This window comes from Magallana gigas, chromosome 4 (assembly GCF_963853765.1).
Source record: "Magallana gigas chromosome 4, xbMagGiga1.1, whole genome shotgun sequence".
Taxonomy (NCBI): domain Eukaryota; kingdom Metazoa; phylum Mollusca; class Bivalvia; order Ostreida; family Ostreidae; genus Magallana; species Magallana gigas.
The window spans coordinates 56,135,842-56,152,345 of record NC_088856.1 but is presented as its reverse complement, the minus strand read 5'-3'; the positions used below and the strand labels follow the sequence as shown (position 1 = coordinate 56,152,345).

At 32.9% G+C, this 16,504-nt stretch overlaps 3 protein-coding genes across 10 annotated transcripts in view; 1 reads left to right on the top strand and 2 right to left on the bottom strand.

Annotated features, from left to right (window-relative positions):
• LOC105326468 (uncharacterized) overlaps positions 1–16,504 on the bottom strand; it is a 149,211-nt gene that overhangs the window by 111,784 nt on the left and 20,923 nt on the right. The gene's annotated exons all lie outside the window — the stretch shown is intronic.
• On the top strand, positions 10,239–12,887 carry LOC136274985 (uncharacterized). Its single transcript, XM_066083153.1, has 5 exons — positions 10,239–10,406; positions 10,613–10,750; positions 11,133–11,293; positions 11,509–11,621; positions 11,757–12,887. The coding sequence occupies exons 1-5, from the start codon at positions 10,291–10,293 to the stop codon at positions 12,642–12,644; spliced, it is 1,416 nt and encodes a 471-aa protein (XP_065939225.1). The 5' UTR covers positions 10,239–10,290; the 3' UTR covers positions 12,645–12,887.
• LOC136274986 (uncharacterized) lies at positions 12,019–16,353 on the bottom strand. Of its 3 annotated transcripts, XM_066083156.1 has the most exons (9): positions 16,339–16,353; positions 15,810–15,925; positions 15,471–15,590; positions 15,285–15,361; positions 14,725–14,846; positions 14,432–14,577; positions 13,950–14,089; positions 13,474–13,680; positions 12,019–13,168 (listed from the first exon to the last, which is right to left on the bottom strand). In XM_066083156.1, exons 3-9 carry the CDS (start codon positions 15,506–15,508, stop codon positions 12,948–12,950), a joined length of 951 nt encoding a protein of 316 aa, XP_065939228.1. In that variant the 5' UTR covers positions 15,509–15,590; positions 15,810–15,925; positions 16,339–16,353; the 3' UTR covers positions 12,019–12,947. The 3 variants fall into 3 exon arrangements, with proteins under 3 accessions (XP_065939228.1, XP_065939227.1, XP_065939226.1); XM_066083155.1 differs by lacking the exon at positions 16,339–16,353 and having other exon boundaries at positions 15,810–16,329; XM_066083154.1 differs by lacking the exon at positions 16,339–16,353 and having other exon boundaries at positions 15,822–16,329.

The following is a 16,504-nucleotide window of genomic DNA, read 5'->3' as shown; positions in this document are numbered from 1 at the left end:
TATTATCTTTGTCCGTTTTCAAGTTACAATTTACAATAGAGTCTACGATTCTTCCTACAAGGTCCAATGTTAGACCCCCCACCCTTTTGACACCCCCCTCCCCCCCTCCCCCGAAAAGTGGTTGTCTAACCCAAAATGAGAAAAATCAAACCAGGGTGCACAACTAGATATGCAGGCCTATCATATCCTAGAGTTTTGTACAATTCTGTTCAGCCATCTCTGAGAAACAAGTTCAGAGCAGGAAAGAAGAAAAAGAAAATGAATAATAATACATGTACCGTATTAAGAACCGTACAAAAACAATAAGTCTCCAAAATTTCATTCGGGAGACTTAATAATAAAGATTAGAGATAGGATCATCAAACATCAATAATTTAATGATAATTGACAATTTCTGATTCTAAAGGGGTCAGGATGACCCCTTAGGGTCATGACTTACATGCCATAATGATCTGATGCGCCTGCATGACCTAAGGAGGAATAATATCTTTGGATTAAGGTGGGGATCTCAATGGATTTTATGATATTTAATAATTGCAGGAAGAGCACTTGGGATCATGACCTACATACCATCTTAAATGCCTTGAACAAAGAAACAATAATATAATATGTACATGATATATGATTCAATTTAAGAACCCATATATAGATCAATCATATGTTTTGTATTACTTCCTATGTATATATACATGTACATGTATTAGTTTGTGTTTTGTTCTATACTATTCATGTTCATGACTGTAGTATGGCTTAGTCTTATTTTAAATTACATTAAAAAATTGTAGTATGGCTTAGTCTTATTTTAAATTACATTAAAAAATTGTCAAATATATGACTTGGAACCCCCACTCCCAAACAAACTCAAATATAAACTGTTCTCCCCCCCCCCCCCCCCTTGTCGAATGATCTATTAAAATCAAAATATAATTTGGGTGTCTAAAAACTTTTATAAACTGGTAAAAAATGTTATTCTTAAAAAAAAAATTATATTACACCTTGCATAATTGACATCTATTGAGATATGATCAGAGGTCATATTTCTACCTTGGGATCAATAAGTAGTATTCATTGACAAGATAAAATTAATAACAATAAACGATTCAAATTATAAATGTTTATACTCCACATTCAACCCACCCCCCAATCTAACCTGGTTATAAAGATTCAGTCTTCTTAATACATTCTTACATGTGTACAGTAGCAAATTTTAAATCATTTCTTGATTGCTTTTTCTCTCGTGATTCACATTTACATTTTGGAAATTGCTTAATTCAAATTTTAAGATTTATAAACAAAATGTTATATACATCACTTCCATGTGTATTCGCCTATTTGGGGCAATTGTAAAGTCTCCTAAACAAAGCAGTGACATCATTAGGCTAGGATTTACCCACATTGATCAAACACTATTGTATAACAAATGAATAAGATAAAATACATTATTTTTCTAGTTCTAAAATGTCAGGGTGTCTCCAAGGGGGCATAATCTACATACAATTTTATGCGCAATGACACAAAGAGCAAAAATAAACTATATGGTTTAGGGATGAGGATCTCAGATCTCAGAAGTTAACAAAATATACAGTGTATCATATCAATACCTATTTCATAAAGGCGGGGGGGGGGGGGGGGTGGGGGGGGGGGGGTTGGTTAAAGACAACACCTGGGGGTCATTAATGTACTTTACACCATTTGATGCATCATAATGACATTAGAAGATATTTTGTATTTTCCTGTTTCGTGGGGTCAGAACAGTCCCGTAAGGTCATGACCTACATTGTTTTTAATGCATTATAATACATTAAGAAAGAAATACTCCTTCCTTCCCAGAGGCGGATCCAGCAATTTGGAAAAGGGGGGGTTCCATTTGATGAAAATCAATAGGTGCAAAATTCATCATTTGTCTATAAACAAGGACTTTTTGAACGTTTTCCGTGCGTATACAACTGTATTTAATAAACATTTATCTCATCACTATCTATTTCACATCTATATCAACATTAGAGTGCATTGCATTATTGAGTGTTTTGCCTTTTTGGTTTAGGTAAGGAAGATTTGCATTATACCTACCCTTAGCAAAAACAAATCCATTGAATCTTCATTTATTTTTGAGTTATTTTCTGAGCATTGAATTTCCATTGGATTTTGATTAGTAGAGGAATCTACTTAACTCTTAACTGAGGTGCATAAGAAAAAAACCATTGAAAAAGCATTTAACATTGGTTTTAGATTTATTTTGCATTTATTTTTGATTGAACGTGGCTGGATTTGGCCGGAAAATGCAAATGAGATAAAGGATTTTTACGACATCACAGAAAAATGCAAAATCAATCAATACATATGTTATAAAAGAAAGCATTTATATGATGTCATTAAAAGATTGATTTGACATCACAAAAAAATTAAAAAGTAATACAAATGAAAACATTGATGTGATGCAATAAAACTCACAAAATAAGAGAAACTAAATGCATATTTACTCCAAATCTCTAATCATTAAAGAGGCTACAAAATATAATGAATAGTAGATAAAAAAATCTAGTGACCAAAAAATTTATAAAAATTCTTCTAACAAAAATCAAACTTGGCCCTACAAATATTATATAATCATTAAAAAAGAAAGAATACCCTTTTCTTGACATATGAGAATACATTTGGTTTCCACAGTATTTAATACATGTGTATATATATTTATCAGTAACATGTCTCACTGCATAATGTACATGCCCCAAATTGGCAAATAGTGAAATAATCAAATCTATCTTTATTCTTTTGTACAGATATACTTATCTGGAATGTCTTTTGTAGAGTTTTCTGTTTAATCCAGCGTTAAATTTAAATCCAGTGAATATTAAAACAAACTATATGCATGTTTAAACTTGACTCCAAATTTTGTCCCACATTAGATCTATCACATTTATCCACAAATTAAGGCACTTCATTAAACAAGTGTTGCTTTTCCTTTCGTCTCATGTCTCAGGTTTCCGATTTTGCTTTGTATTGCCTTGTTGAAGGTCTTCAGCGGAATTGGATCTAACGGCATTTTTTCATATTTAGTGTTCATGTACTCTGAAAGATATTAAAACATTTTAAAAGAATTAAGTTTTGTGTGTAAATGATTTTGAAAATAAAATCATTCATTCAAATGTTCAATGACAGAACACTGATTGTTTTAAATTCAAATAATCTTGATTAGTATTATTTGTTTATAACTAGGCACTTGCAGATTGCATATATGATAAACACCCACTTGAGCAGATTAAGCAGCAGATAACCCCCCCCCCCCTTATTTCCAGGTGAAACTTGAGAAGATAGATAGCAGCTGAGTCCATCATACATTGACTTGCTTGTTGACCTATATTATGTTGACTAAGAAAAAACTGTCCGATGTCATATTCTATATGTTTACCCCATCAATAATATCTTCTATAAACAGACTCACGTGCACAAAACAATTTACTGTGCTTATATATATGTGTGCTGATTTTGACTTTTTGATTTATCTTTGCATCTTTTTACATATACAAGTTGGGTTTTTTTTTAATTATTAAAGGGTATTTTTAATATTGTATGATATATCAGTTAAACATTATAGAATATACAAAATTACAAAGAATGAATTGACAAACATAATAAAAACTTACTTCCAGAGAAAACAATAGATCCATCTTATGGCATCTTCTTCAGAATCATTCTGCCATCATGCAATCTCCAATATCACTTGTCTACCACATTACTATACAACACTCCTGTCTCCATCATTTTAAAACTCAACAGTACTTTTTGCCATGGCATGATTGTACTGTTTTGTCCATAGGAAAGGATGACAAATTGCAAATCACTTTTATCAAAGATGGCTACTCTAAAGCCTGTAAGTTTGAATTTGATGAGAATGTGACGTAGAAGTAACCACGTGGTTTTTATCAGCATCATAACTCCTGCTGAGAACAGCCAACACTAATGACCAGTTACACGAATGGTCAATGATAAATAATACTAACATTTCTACATGCAGCAATCTTAATTACCATTTATTTTCAAATAAATGCTCCAGAAAAGAACTACAATTTCAATCAACAATTTCTCAAAGGGAGCACTTGATGTTTGGAATTTTATTTGTATGACATCATATCAATCCAGAATAAATGCAAAATAAATGCATTGAATCTGTATTTCTCAAAACAATACTAATTCAATCGCTTCTAAATAAATGGTTTTTAGCCTGTTGAAATGTTTTCAATCAAAAATAAATGCTCTTTCAATGTTAAATGCATTTTCAAGACAAATAAAATCAAATTTCAATGCAAATATAGCATTTGTTTTTGCTAAGGGTAGCCTTAAGAAACCTAACTTTCCAGCAATGATAAATTCAGTGCGTCTATGCTTGATAGAAAAGAAACACTAAGAAACAAAACACAACTCAGACTAATTATAACAAACTATTAATAAATGGATATTTTGGTAAATTTTTTTATGTCTTTGATGTTTTTAAATTCTGAACTATTTATCGATTTTGATTTCTATTGATTGCCTTCTTAAATAAAGGTCTAAATGACATGATATGACAAAAGAATGGGGATAATTTATCTGCTGAAAAGATGGTACGTGTGTAATACAATGGTAAAAGCAATTGTCGTCCCAGGGAACTTGATGTGACCTCTGTAATGGGTGCGCTACATCATCCGGACTGGTACAGACGCGAGCATTTTTTAAAAAAAATTGAAAAGTTGTGCATTTTCATAATGGTTTACATATAAACCATTTACAAGGTATGTTTGTAACAGAATTTCCGATTCTTGGAAACAAAACAAAAAAAGCTTTCTTTTGTGTTTAAAAGTGGGTATGAAGGTAGCTAGCATTCCAGAAAAATAGCATAACCCGCATAAGCGGGTCATGTAGTTTTCTTTGTATTTTTCGTATGAAACGAAGTAAAACTCATCTATTATAATTATTTAGGTTAATTAACTAAACAATACATTTGAAAGCGGCATTTTAAAGTAAAACGAATGCGTGTACTTGTATTTGAACCGTTAAGTCGTTTTACTCGATGACTAATGTCAGTTCAAAACTGTACGAACTATATATTATTCGATTTTAAAAAAAAAAGAAATAGAGTAGAAAATACATTGTAAATGTTATTATAAATCTATAATACTGCTTAGTTTTATGTATTTTTTCTTTAATTTTCCACATGTTTACTCAGTGTAGTAAACACCGGATGCTAAAGGGGAGTACAATGTACTTTATTTCGATAAAAAATCGATAGGGTTTTTTTTAATATAAGAACAAAATTATGGGACGTAGTACGAAATTATTTAAATAAGCAATTTTAAAAGCATTTATTTGAGATAATTACAGTATTTCTATTATAAATGGGAAAAATTGTCTTTAAATAGGCATTAAACGCTTTCAAAAAAATTCATATGTCCCAGAGAAAGGGGGGGTTCCGACCCCCGGAACCCCCCCTCTGGATCCGCCAATGCTTCCTATTATAACTCATATAAAAATGATAAGTGTCTACACCTACTTACATGTAATACACAAATTTAATAAGAAATTGTTTATACAGGGTCAATATGGGGTCAATTTAATACTGCATGCAGTCTGACAAATGAAAAAAATAACTTTTGCAACTAAAATGACAGAACATTTACTAATGCGATAGGATAGGTAACGATGATAAGCTTATCTAAATATTAAAAGATGATGATACAGTATGCTGTCAAGGGAGATCACATTTAGAAAGTGAAAGTAGAACTTATATATGTATGCTGGCATCTCATTATATTGTGCTACTGCTACTACATGTATTATGCTTACCTAAATTGGTCAACATCATAATGATAATCCAATCAAAACACAATAATGAATTCTTTTAGCTGATCTTAACTAATTAATCCTTTTCTGCATACGGAAAACACAGACATGCATGTATGGGTGTTGCTAAAACGCGGAACGGAAAACGGAACGGAAAGCGGAACGGAATGGAAAATATCATCACGTTTATCGCTTAAAAAGGGTATAGACTGGCCAGAAACGATTTGCTTTGTATCTTTTATTTATATCTAATAAATGATTATCAACACGTTGTTATCTTATTAATATTTATATGAATATGTCTATCAATTATAGCATTGTATTTCTTTGGCTTTAGTTGAGTACGGAAATGGAAAAATCAAATGTATACGAATTGTGAAACATTAACATGATTAAACGAGCAAATTAGCTATAACTTTTTACTTATTTTTCTTGTATGGTATTGCTGGCATATCAGCGTAACGTACGCAGTTAGTGAAAGCGTTTTATGCGTGTTTTGAGTATTTTTATATTTCAAATATGATGTACATGTATATACTTACATCAAAATTGAATTTTCGGTGTTCTAGACGATCTTTTATCATACAGACGATACGGTATCATTGAGATGGAAGAAAAAAACCCGTAGGACTGACGACATTAAAAATTAAAATACAGTAAACATTAAAATACCCGGTAATTTGTGAAACTAGTAATTTGTGAAACTAGTATTTTTATATATATATAGTATATTATATACTAGTATATTATAACAATAAAGTATATTAAATATTGATTAAATATTTACCCCCCAAATAATGTTACCTAACATTGAAGCCCAATGGGTTTGAGCGTTTACATGTCTGTAAGAGCATAGGGGTCCAAGGTGTATTTTTGGTAATTTTACAATTGATATAAATGAATTTTCATGGGGTGGGGGGGGGGGGGGGGTTCTGGACCCCTCACTCCCACCCCTTCTCTAAATCTGTGCACACGATGATGTTCATGTAGGCACACAGAAGCAAATCTAAAACCGGCAACCGCCACGGGGAGGGGGCATAATTTAATTTTTAATTTTGTTTGTAATAATTATGTAGACCATTATACTTTCTATGACATAAAATGTTAAGATTATTGATTAACTGAAAATTCACTGCAAACAGTTCTACCCCAAATTGCACATAAAGTGCTGCTCATGTCACGATGTGTATTATCATATGGGAAGGGATCTCATCCTTCAGTTATGAAAATTATAAATTTTAATTGTATTACCGGAGCTTGCATAGAGCCTTCATTTTTAATTAAACTGGTACAAAACAGTGTTATTTAGGGGCAAACACGTGGTGCGGGTATTACTGTCTAATGATAGCATCTAGTTAAATTTGAATCTTTTCCCTGTCTTCTTTTCTTAACATGTAGCCTTCCTCTCTACCTCTCTCTCTTCTTTTTTTCTGTATTTGTATCTCTCTTTCTCTTTTTTCCTCTTTCAAACATACTTTTACTCACCCTTTCTTTCTCTGATCAACACGTCTCATACTCCATCTATTGAACTTCCTATGTCAAACATGTACGAGGGTTGTCCAAAAAGTTCGTGGACAATAGCGCTATTGTCATTTTAAATGGATTTATATATACATATTGTATATCAAAATCTTTGTCATAAAATATCAAATCAAACTAAAGTGGTTTTGAATGTTTTCAATAGAAACAAACTAAAATTCTAATGTATCAAAGGGTCGTGGAAAGTAGGCACGGTTACACTTTTTGTTATTTTTCTGTAGTTCAATAAATCCGAGCGGTTGAATTAAGCCACCTGAATCTACAAAAAAATCTATACCATTTGGACTGGGTATCCGTGTGCGCCGAATCTGCTCAACAGATGAGGGATATTTCAAACAACGGGAGAAAATTAAAACTAATTTACTCAAATGTGGATATTCCAACAAGGAGGTCGAGGATCAGCTGGGGAAGGTGGATAAGTTCAACCGCTCGGATTTATTGAACTACAGAAAAAATAACAAAAAGTGTAACCGTTTTCCGTTTGTGTTAAACTATTCTAGAGGACTACCAAATATTCATCAAATATTAAAGAAACGTCAAAAAATTCTCGAAAATTCCAACCGCCTAAAACTTGCGTTTCATGACACACCTATAGTGGCATTCAGGAGAGACAAAAACTTGAAAGATATATTGGTCCATAAGAAACATAATAACCTCTTTTTTAAAAAACAACACTTATGCGAGCCGTGTGGTGCAAAAAAATTTGTTATGTGTAAATATATTATTTGTTCTGGCCAATTTCAAGATTCTAAGGGCAAAACGTATCAAGTTAAAGATCATATCGATTGCAAGTCAAGTAATGCTGTTTATGGGGTGTTTTGTAAAAAGTGTAACAAAATTGTATATGTTGGGGAAACAGGGGTGACTTTATATCAAAGACATGTTTTAAATTTGTCACTGATCAGGAGAGAAACTAACGACCCTGTAGCAATGCATTTTTATACTGACAAACATACAGTTGAGGATTATTCTGTAATAGGTATCGAAAAATTGTACAAAGATGAAACTTACAGAAAATTCAGAGAAAATTTGTGGAAGAAAAAATTAAATACTTATATGCCTTTTGTGTATCAACAAAAGAGAATACTAGTTTGTATAGACTTTTCCTTTATTTTATGTCCCGTTATCTATACATTTTTCATATATTACTTGTTTATGTACTAATTGCGGCTATCACTGTGCTTTCTATAGACTCTCACCTTTATTTCATATGTTTTTGGCGCAATATTGTTGTATGACGTCACTTGCCAGACTGTATTCACATTGTGACGTCATAGTATATGTTCTACGTTGTGTTGCTATAGACAATAAACACCAACTGATGAAGACCGGTAACACGGTCGAAATATTTTGAAACAGTGTTTTAAAAGTTTTTTATTATATATATATATATATATATATATATATATATATATATATATATATATATATATATATATATATATACACACACACCAAATTTCATTTCAATATGTTCATTCTCTGCGAAGAAAAGGAACGGAAACTGTTGGTGGACCGACCGACCGATTGACAGCAGCAAAGCAATATGCCCTCCCTTCTTCGAAGCGGGGATAATAAATGGTGGAGGAAACAGGAAAAACATCGACATAGTTTGAATTTACTTATTTACAAGTGGCACAAGCGATATTTTGATGGAGTATGCGTTTTACCCTCTGACCAAACGGTGAAAGTGGCATATTACTCTCAGATAAACCCAGGACTACGATGTTATAGAAACGTCATTATAACTTGTCGTCAGACTGGGCCATGTAGCCTGTATAGGCAATGAATATATAATGACAACTTCAATACAAAAACGCACATTGCTCTTATTTTTATACAAATACATTATTTTACACTATATTAAGATATTATAATACTTTCTTGATAATGGCACCATAATTTGAAAAAAATTACATGTGACAACGAACTTTTTGACAACCCCCCCTCTCTCTCTCTCTCTCACTCTCTGACATTCTCTCCTCAACAAGTACTATCTCAGTCTTTTCTCCTACAATGGTCTCTTTCTCTCTCTCTCTCTCGTTTCTCTCTCTCTCAGATTGTCCTTAACATGTACTCTCTATCTCTCTCTGTAAGACCTTCTCTCCTGAACATGCAGCTTACTAGTACTATCTCTCTCTGTTTCTCTCAAATTTTCTCTCCTCAGTATGTACTACCTTTCTCTGACTTTCTCTCCTTAACATAAATGTACTCTCTCTCTCTCTCTCTCTCTCTCTCTCTCTCTTGCTCTCTCTGTTTAACATGTACTGTGTATTATCTCTATCTCCCTCTGCTTTCCATCTGTCATTCTTTCTCTCTTTCAGACTGTCTCTAAACTAGAACTTGATTTTAATTTAAGAGAAGATGTCTGACTACAATTTTGCCTTTTGGTTGATCCTGTTTTTTTTAAATGAATTGGCCCATTACTACTGCATTGGTAAGTTACAGTATCTATACAAAGCATTAAAATTTACAGGTCCGACGCAGTTGTGTCTCAGCTCCAGGTAGAGAACAGACTATAATTGTTATCAAACCACAATTCACGTCTAGTTATCAAATGTGTGCAGAACAGGAACACAAAAAGTGTTATATGAGGTCGTTTGACTACTGGCTTATGGCCCATGCTTTGCTATTCTACATAACCTGGCTGATTATTTGACTGTCCCCCTGGGCAGATAGTTTGACAGTATTCCACATAACCACATGGATTTTTTTCCCTTGTTTGAAAAAACAATCCCTAAATGGGAATGAGCGTGGTTCTTATTTTGTTAATCTCTTGGTAAGAAATTGCTATGCTCTCAAGTAACAACTAGTTCTTACCATAGGGCTTACACAATGACTACTGCCCCCATAGGGTCTGTAAGTCTCGTTTGGTTTCACTTTCGCTTTACCACTTCCGGGTACCTCTACTCGGTAAACAAATAGAGAAATAATATGGTTTATTGTTTTGCCATCGGTTGCACACACAAGACCGGTAAAAAGTTGCAGTGCAATTTATACCGATTTCCGACCGACGTCAGGGAAAGGAAACGATGGGTTGAACGATGTAGGTAAGTAATCATAACAAAATATATATCTGAAAAGTCAAAGAGAGTTGCAGACGTGAACATGTCAAAACTACCGAACAAAATAACCCTATTAAATTGATTAAAAGGTTTCAATAAATGATTGATTAAAGATTTCATTTGAGTTTAATGCACAATTAAGAATACTTGAGCCTAAACATTTTACTTATCGTTAAAACACGTAATTTTAGGAGAGCAGACAGAGATTATAATCCAAATGACAGGATTTGCAGCTGCCATTTTCTCGATGGCAAGAAAGAGAATGGACCAACTATATTCAGTTATAGTAAAAACTTGGGATGTTTTCCAGATGTAGCCATACCAAAAAGGTATCAGAAAATCCGCAGTTCCACAAAATACAAATATTTCATTACCAGTTATACGACATACATGTATGATTACATTTAGGAGACAGATTGTGTTATCATATTATATGTATTTATAAAACATGTTTACATGTAAACTGTAATGCAAAAGATAAATGTGAAGATATAATGTCAGATTTAAGTACATGCAGGTTATCCATCTACAATAAATATGCACATGAATGTTGTATCTTTATAATGATCTGATTGAACATTCATTTTACATACTGGTGCGTGCATTAAAAAAATATTTCACTGAAAATTCACAAGAAGAAAATGCAATACTACAGCAGCATCAAGTGAAAAGGCAGATTATGTAATATGCTAGTCTCTTATTTCTTCATAGACGCAAAATTATGAAACCTGCTGTAGAGGAAATATCTGCTTCAAACATAGATGTGGGAGCTGAGGCTGAAGTTGAGGCCAATTCCAATATTACTGTACCAGACAGCATAACTGTACTTCATGATCACGAGTATGCAACTTCAAGTCCTCAACATAATAAAGGTACCGACATGGTGTAAAATGTGTTATCAACAACCAGATACAAATGCATGTACAATGTACATATATACGTTAAGTACTTTTACATTAAACAGAAAATGTGATACTCCTTTATCGGTGTTTTTATGCTTCCAAGCAAAGTGTTTCTATGTGTTTGTATATTTATAAACATGTATACTAGGGACTTTATATATTGTAAACAGTTGTTATTCTTCCAGCATCCCTTAAACATATGGAAGAGGAATTAGTAAAGTTGCAGCAAGAAATTAACATGCTCAAGCTTAAAAAACCGTCCATGACAATTGGGAACATAATTAATGACCCTGAAAAGGTATGTTACAATGAAAACTATAGATTTTTGCAGTACATGTATAAAGATTTCCTTATTGGCTTGCATATTTGAAAACTTTATTCAACAGTATTTTAATAACATAAATGTGATTGTTGTTGGTTTCTTTTTGTACAGATGCTGCTGTATACATCATTTTCTGCAGATACCTTTTACATTTTGGAGAACCTCGTGGAGAGAATGGGCCCGTTCAATTATTATGGTGGTTGGACTGTGGTGAACTTCAGTGTCAGCGATCAGTTGTTGATGACATTAATGAAGTTACGACTCAACTGCAGGGACCTTGATTTAGCAGAGAGGTTCAACACTAGTCGTGCTACTGTGTCCAATATTATCAACACATTTGTGCATGCCCTGCATGAAATTTTGTTTGAAGGGGTCATGAAAGCTGTCGGAATACCAAGTCAACTGAAATGCCAAGGATCCATGCCAAAGTCATTTGAAGAATTTTCATCGGCTAGAATTGCAATGGATGCCACAGAAGTGACACAAGACATCCCAACAGATATGAATAGCCAGTCACTGGCATACAGTAATTACAAGAGTCGCCACACAGTAAAGGCTTTAACTTGTGTTGCACCTAATGCTGCTCTTGTGTTCTGTTCCGATCTTTATCCTGGATCAACCTCAGACTCCGCAATAGTGGACCATTGTGGCATATTAGGGAAGCTGCAAGCTGGTGATATGATCCTGGCTGACAAAGGATTCAACATTTTTGACAAACTTCCAAATGGTGTTACCCTAAATATCCCGCCTTTCCTCACTAGCAAATCACATTTCACCAAGGAAGAAGCTCAACTGTGCTATAAAATAGGCAGAAGCAGAATCCATGTGGAGCGGGCAAATGAGAGAATAAAGAACTTTGAAATTCTGAGCCATATTCCGTCACAGTATAGACACCTATCCACTAAAATATTTCAACTTTGTGTGGCCCTTGTTAATTTACAGGCTCCCCTTTTGAAAGAGATTGCAGAAAAGTATGACATTGAAGAACCTATTCAGTAGGTCAATGCTTATGTTAATAAATGCATATCTAGAATTTGCAACCCTCTAGTTAACACAGTGTACTATATTTTCTGTGCATATGTACATGTGAGATTATAAAGTTAAGATTCTTTGTTTAATTAATTCTATTGGTATGGCATCGTCGCAAACAAAAGCAAGTATGTACATCATAAGAAAAAACTATGCAAACTCTGTATCGTGGCTTGTGGTTTGATTAACAAAAGTTACTGAACCATTTTCTCATTTAATTTATTTATTTATTATACCACAGACATGCAGACAAAGAATAACAGACAAAATGAATCATAAACTTGGCAGAAACACTTTATAATAAAACTCGATCATGTTCAAGATGTTTGATGACCATGATGCATCTTTCTCGATACGAACAACTTGAATGTCTGCCTGAGTCCACACTACTAAGTCACAGCACTGTGTTCCTGTCAGGTACAACTGTCCTTGGATCTGGTGCCAATAATCATGTTGTGTTCTGAGGTGAAGTGAATTATCACTTGGATTACAATCTAGAAATGGGAAGTGTCATTTCATATATTAGTTACATGTAGAATAGCAGTGACAGCATGTAAATAAGAGGTTTAGTCATAAATGTACTTCAATATTCAGAATGAAGTGCAAGTTACTGAAATGTTACCATGATCATTTTTGATAATATTTCATCAATGAATCTTCAATAAAGCTCAAATAGGACACATACATGTATATTTTCATATAAGTACATTTGTATTACAATATATTTATTAATAAATGTGCTCAATTCAAGATTAAATCCCCATACAATATAAATTTATAGGTTTTTTAGCTAGCTTACCAAGAAAGAAATCCTTCACATTTGAACAAGCTTCTTTGATTGTCATTGATCTGGCGGAAAATGGACATTTCACCTCAACAATGTCAGGTGACAGCAATGTTGAGTTCTTTTCTTGTTGATGGACTCGTTCAGTGATGTTCTTTGGATTTCCTTGAACAAAGCCATCTGGAGAGGCTCCAAGTAGCCCAGACTCATGAAGCCAAATTCCTACAACAATATTTAATAATGGTTATTCAAATTATTAAAGGAATTGTGTGTGTTTGGGAACAATGCATGCAGTGCTGTATTTAGTTTTTAGTACTTTCAGATGATGTGTCTTAAACATATAAAGGCGGGGATTGTTGTCAATAATTAGGTTATCTAGAATTAATGGTAAATAATGTTTTAACATATTTTTTAACAATTTATAATTGCACAAATATAATGACAATTTCAAACAAACTCAATAAACTATTAAATCCTTAAAAAAAACTTACCTGTCTCTAAAACATTCACTTCAAAGACCTTGCAGTATTCTTGTATTGCAGTCTTCTCATGGGCAAGTCCCCATTGGATTGGTGCTCTTTTTTCCAAGTTGTATGCACTCAGTAGTCTTTTTTTCAAGGACATGTTTAACCTAAAATATTTTGAAAGGATTTTGAAATGATCTAAATCTTGTTATTTTAAAAAACATACCCTAAAATAAAATAAAGCTACTGTAGTTTTATCATTTATTGAATAGCACAATATTGTGTCAATTTTATTTTTATTTTTTTCAAGTAGATCATTAAAATGAAGAAATCATCGAAGTAAGATATATGGCTTTTTCAAATATGTTCAGGGCTACTGTTGAAGAATTTACATCATATTCTCAATAGTGTGTGATTTTAAAAATTCAGAAAAACTGATATCTTTAAACTAAGTATCTTTAAATATTTAATAATGCATCTTTACTAATGAGGTTTTTTGAAAATCATACCTGTTTTTTCGAACAGCTGTAACAATTTGTCCAAAATTGGATGCTGTGAAACGCAGCTTGCGAACTTTGGCACACAAGGTATTTTCCCTCTGCCCTATTGTGGTCCATGCAGTCTGGATAATTTGCTCTGGGGACATTGAAAGCTTCTCCCTATAATCATTGTTTTTAATTAGATAGTGATTCTGTTAGAAGATATATTTAAGGGAAAAAGCTGATATATGTATCATGGGCTTGATTAGAATATTATTGATACAGTGCAATATAAAAGTGCTGTCAAAATATTAGGTTTAAACATGCCTTAAAAAGGATTCCTTGCATTCAGCATCCAAGAAATCTTTACTTTGAAATAGTTCTTGTATCAAGACAACAGGACTATCTTCAGTTGTGGGTTCTTTTGACAGAATCCAGTGCATTGCTGTACAAATAAATTAAATCAGAAATATTTTGGTCTGAAATAAACTTCACAAAGTGCATGTTTCTGCTTGGCATTAACTTATGAGAATATTGTTAAATAAGAACCTTCGGTTTTTGTTCGTTGACATTTGACATTACAAATATTGAAATTACATATACTGCAAGCATTTGTGTCAATACAAATATGCTTGTCTGATTCATTTTTAGTAAATTGTTATAACAGCCATGGCTTAATACAACCAAAAAATAACACTAATATCAAAGTACATTTAATATCAAAATTCCAGATACACAAAAAAGTATCTTATAATGATAAATCTGAAAAAAAAAAGTCAACACCCCCCCCCCCAACAAATCAAGTTTAAAAAAAAAAGACAATGAATACATCCAACGTGAGAACATATTAAAAGGGAAGAAATCGAACATGAACTGGGAGAACCTGTAAATCTGCCTAATTGGCTAAGTTGATTATAAAAATATAATCGGTCTTCATCCGTCACCACACGTTTTAAGGCTCTATAAGTGTGTGTGTGATATTAGATATATAAATATCCACAATTTTTACTTAAATCAAGTATTTTTTGTTGAAACATTGCTTTGAAAATTAAAAAAAAACTACATGTACCTGTATCCTGGTTGTTTTGGTGGAAATAATTCCTCCATGGTTGTTGTCACCTTTGGCTGTGCTGACTTTGGATGTTTTAACCAACTGCATTTTATGTCGGTTTTGCTTGCCTTCTTATATCTGCAATTTATAAAGAATTATGGTAAAAAATATTTGATGGAAAAACAACTGAATATACAGCAATTATGAGAAATGCATGTTGCATTTTATAATGATATCTGAAGAATTTTCACTCATTATTTACTAACTTGAGTTGACATCTAATACACATCAAAAGTGAACAGATTGTCCAATGATTTTCAAACATTAACCACATTTTACAATAATATATTGATATACCAGAACACTTGCCCATAAAGGAGAGTTGCTGCCACATGATGACACTTATACCTCCCCATAGGACACTCGCATGATGATGACTCCACCACACCGTTATCTTCAGATTCAAGGAATATCTATTGCAATGCATTATAACATTAAAAAGAGATACAATACATGTACATGTACCTACACTTGTCAACAGACGAAAAATTTAATCTTTCTCAATCTGTTGTAATTCATACACACAATCTAATCATACACGTGTGCTACAATAGAATTATCCAATAATCAGATATATAGGTATGTCTGTGCTTGCTTGCAGATTTGTTTATGCATTTACGATAACGTTAGAAAAATGGTTTGTTTTGTTTTCAAGTATGATTACATCATTTAAGGAGCAATCTTTCGAAATGTTAATGATTTTTTTTATCAAAAGAGTAAAAGATATGTTAAAGCCTATACTAATTCTCTTTTAAGATGTAGGCTATGCCTGTCCACTTCTCAAAAGAGAATAAGCCTATACGTGAGTAACAAATCAACAACGCACCTGAACTTTGTATGATGTGTCCCTCATTGATGCTTGAACATTGGCAGTAATGACACGCAACTCGTCAAACGCGAAACGGAGAACCCTCTGAGACTCAACTGCAGCTTCACTTTTCCTTTTAATCTTTGTTAAACCCTCAACATAGTTTGCCCAATACAATATCGAT

What these genes read in the sequence shown, in the direction of transcription:
- LOC136274986 (XM_066083154.1), bottom strand. Translation starts at nt 15,868, where the DNA reads ATGGGGAGGTATAAGTGTCATCATGTGGCAGCAACTCTCCTTTATGG. An exon ending in ACAGCTGTTCGAAAAAACAG is followed by an intron (nt 14,090 to 14,431) that starts GTATGATTTTCA and finishes AAAATATTTTAG; the next exon opens with GTTAAACATGTCCTTGAAAA. An exon ending in AGTGAATGTTTTAGAGACAG is followed by an intron (nt 13,681 to 13,949) that starts GTAAGTTTTTTT and finishes ATATTGTTGTAG; the next exon opens with GAATTTGGCTTCATGAGTCT.
- LOC136274985 (XM_066083153.1), top strand. Translation starts at nt 10,291, where the DNA reads ATGGTTTATTGTTTTGCCATCGGTTGCACACACAAGACCGGTAAAAAG. An exon ending in GATGTAGCCATACCAAAAAG is followed by an intron (nt 10,751 to 11,132) that starts GTATCAGAAAAT and finishes ATTTCTTCATAG; the next exon opens with ACGCAAAATTATGAAACCTG. An exon ending in TAATTAATGACCCTGAAAAG is followed by an intron (nt 11,622 to 11,756) that starts GTATGTTACAAT and finishes CTTTTTGTACAG; the next exon opens with ATGCTGCTGTATACATCATT.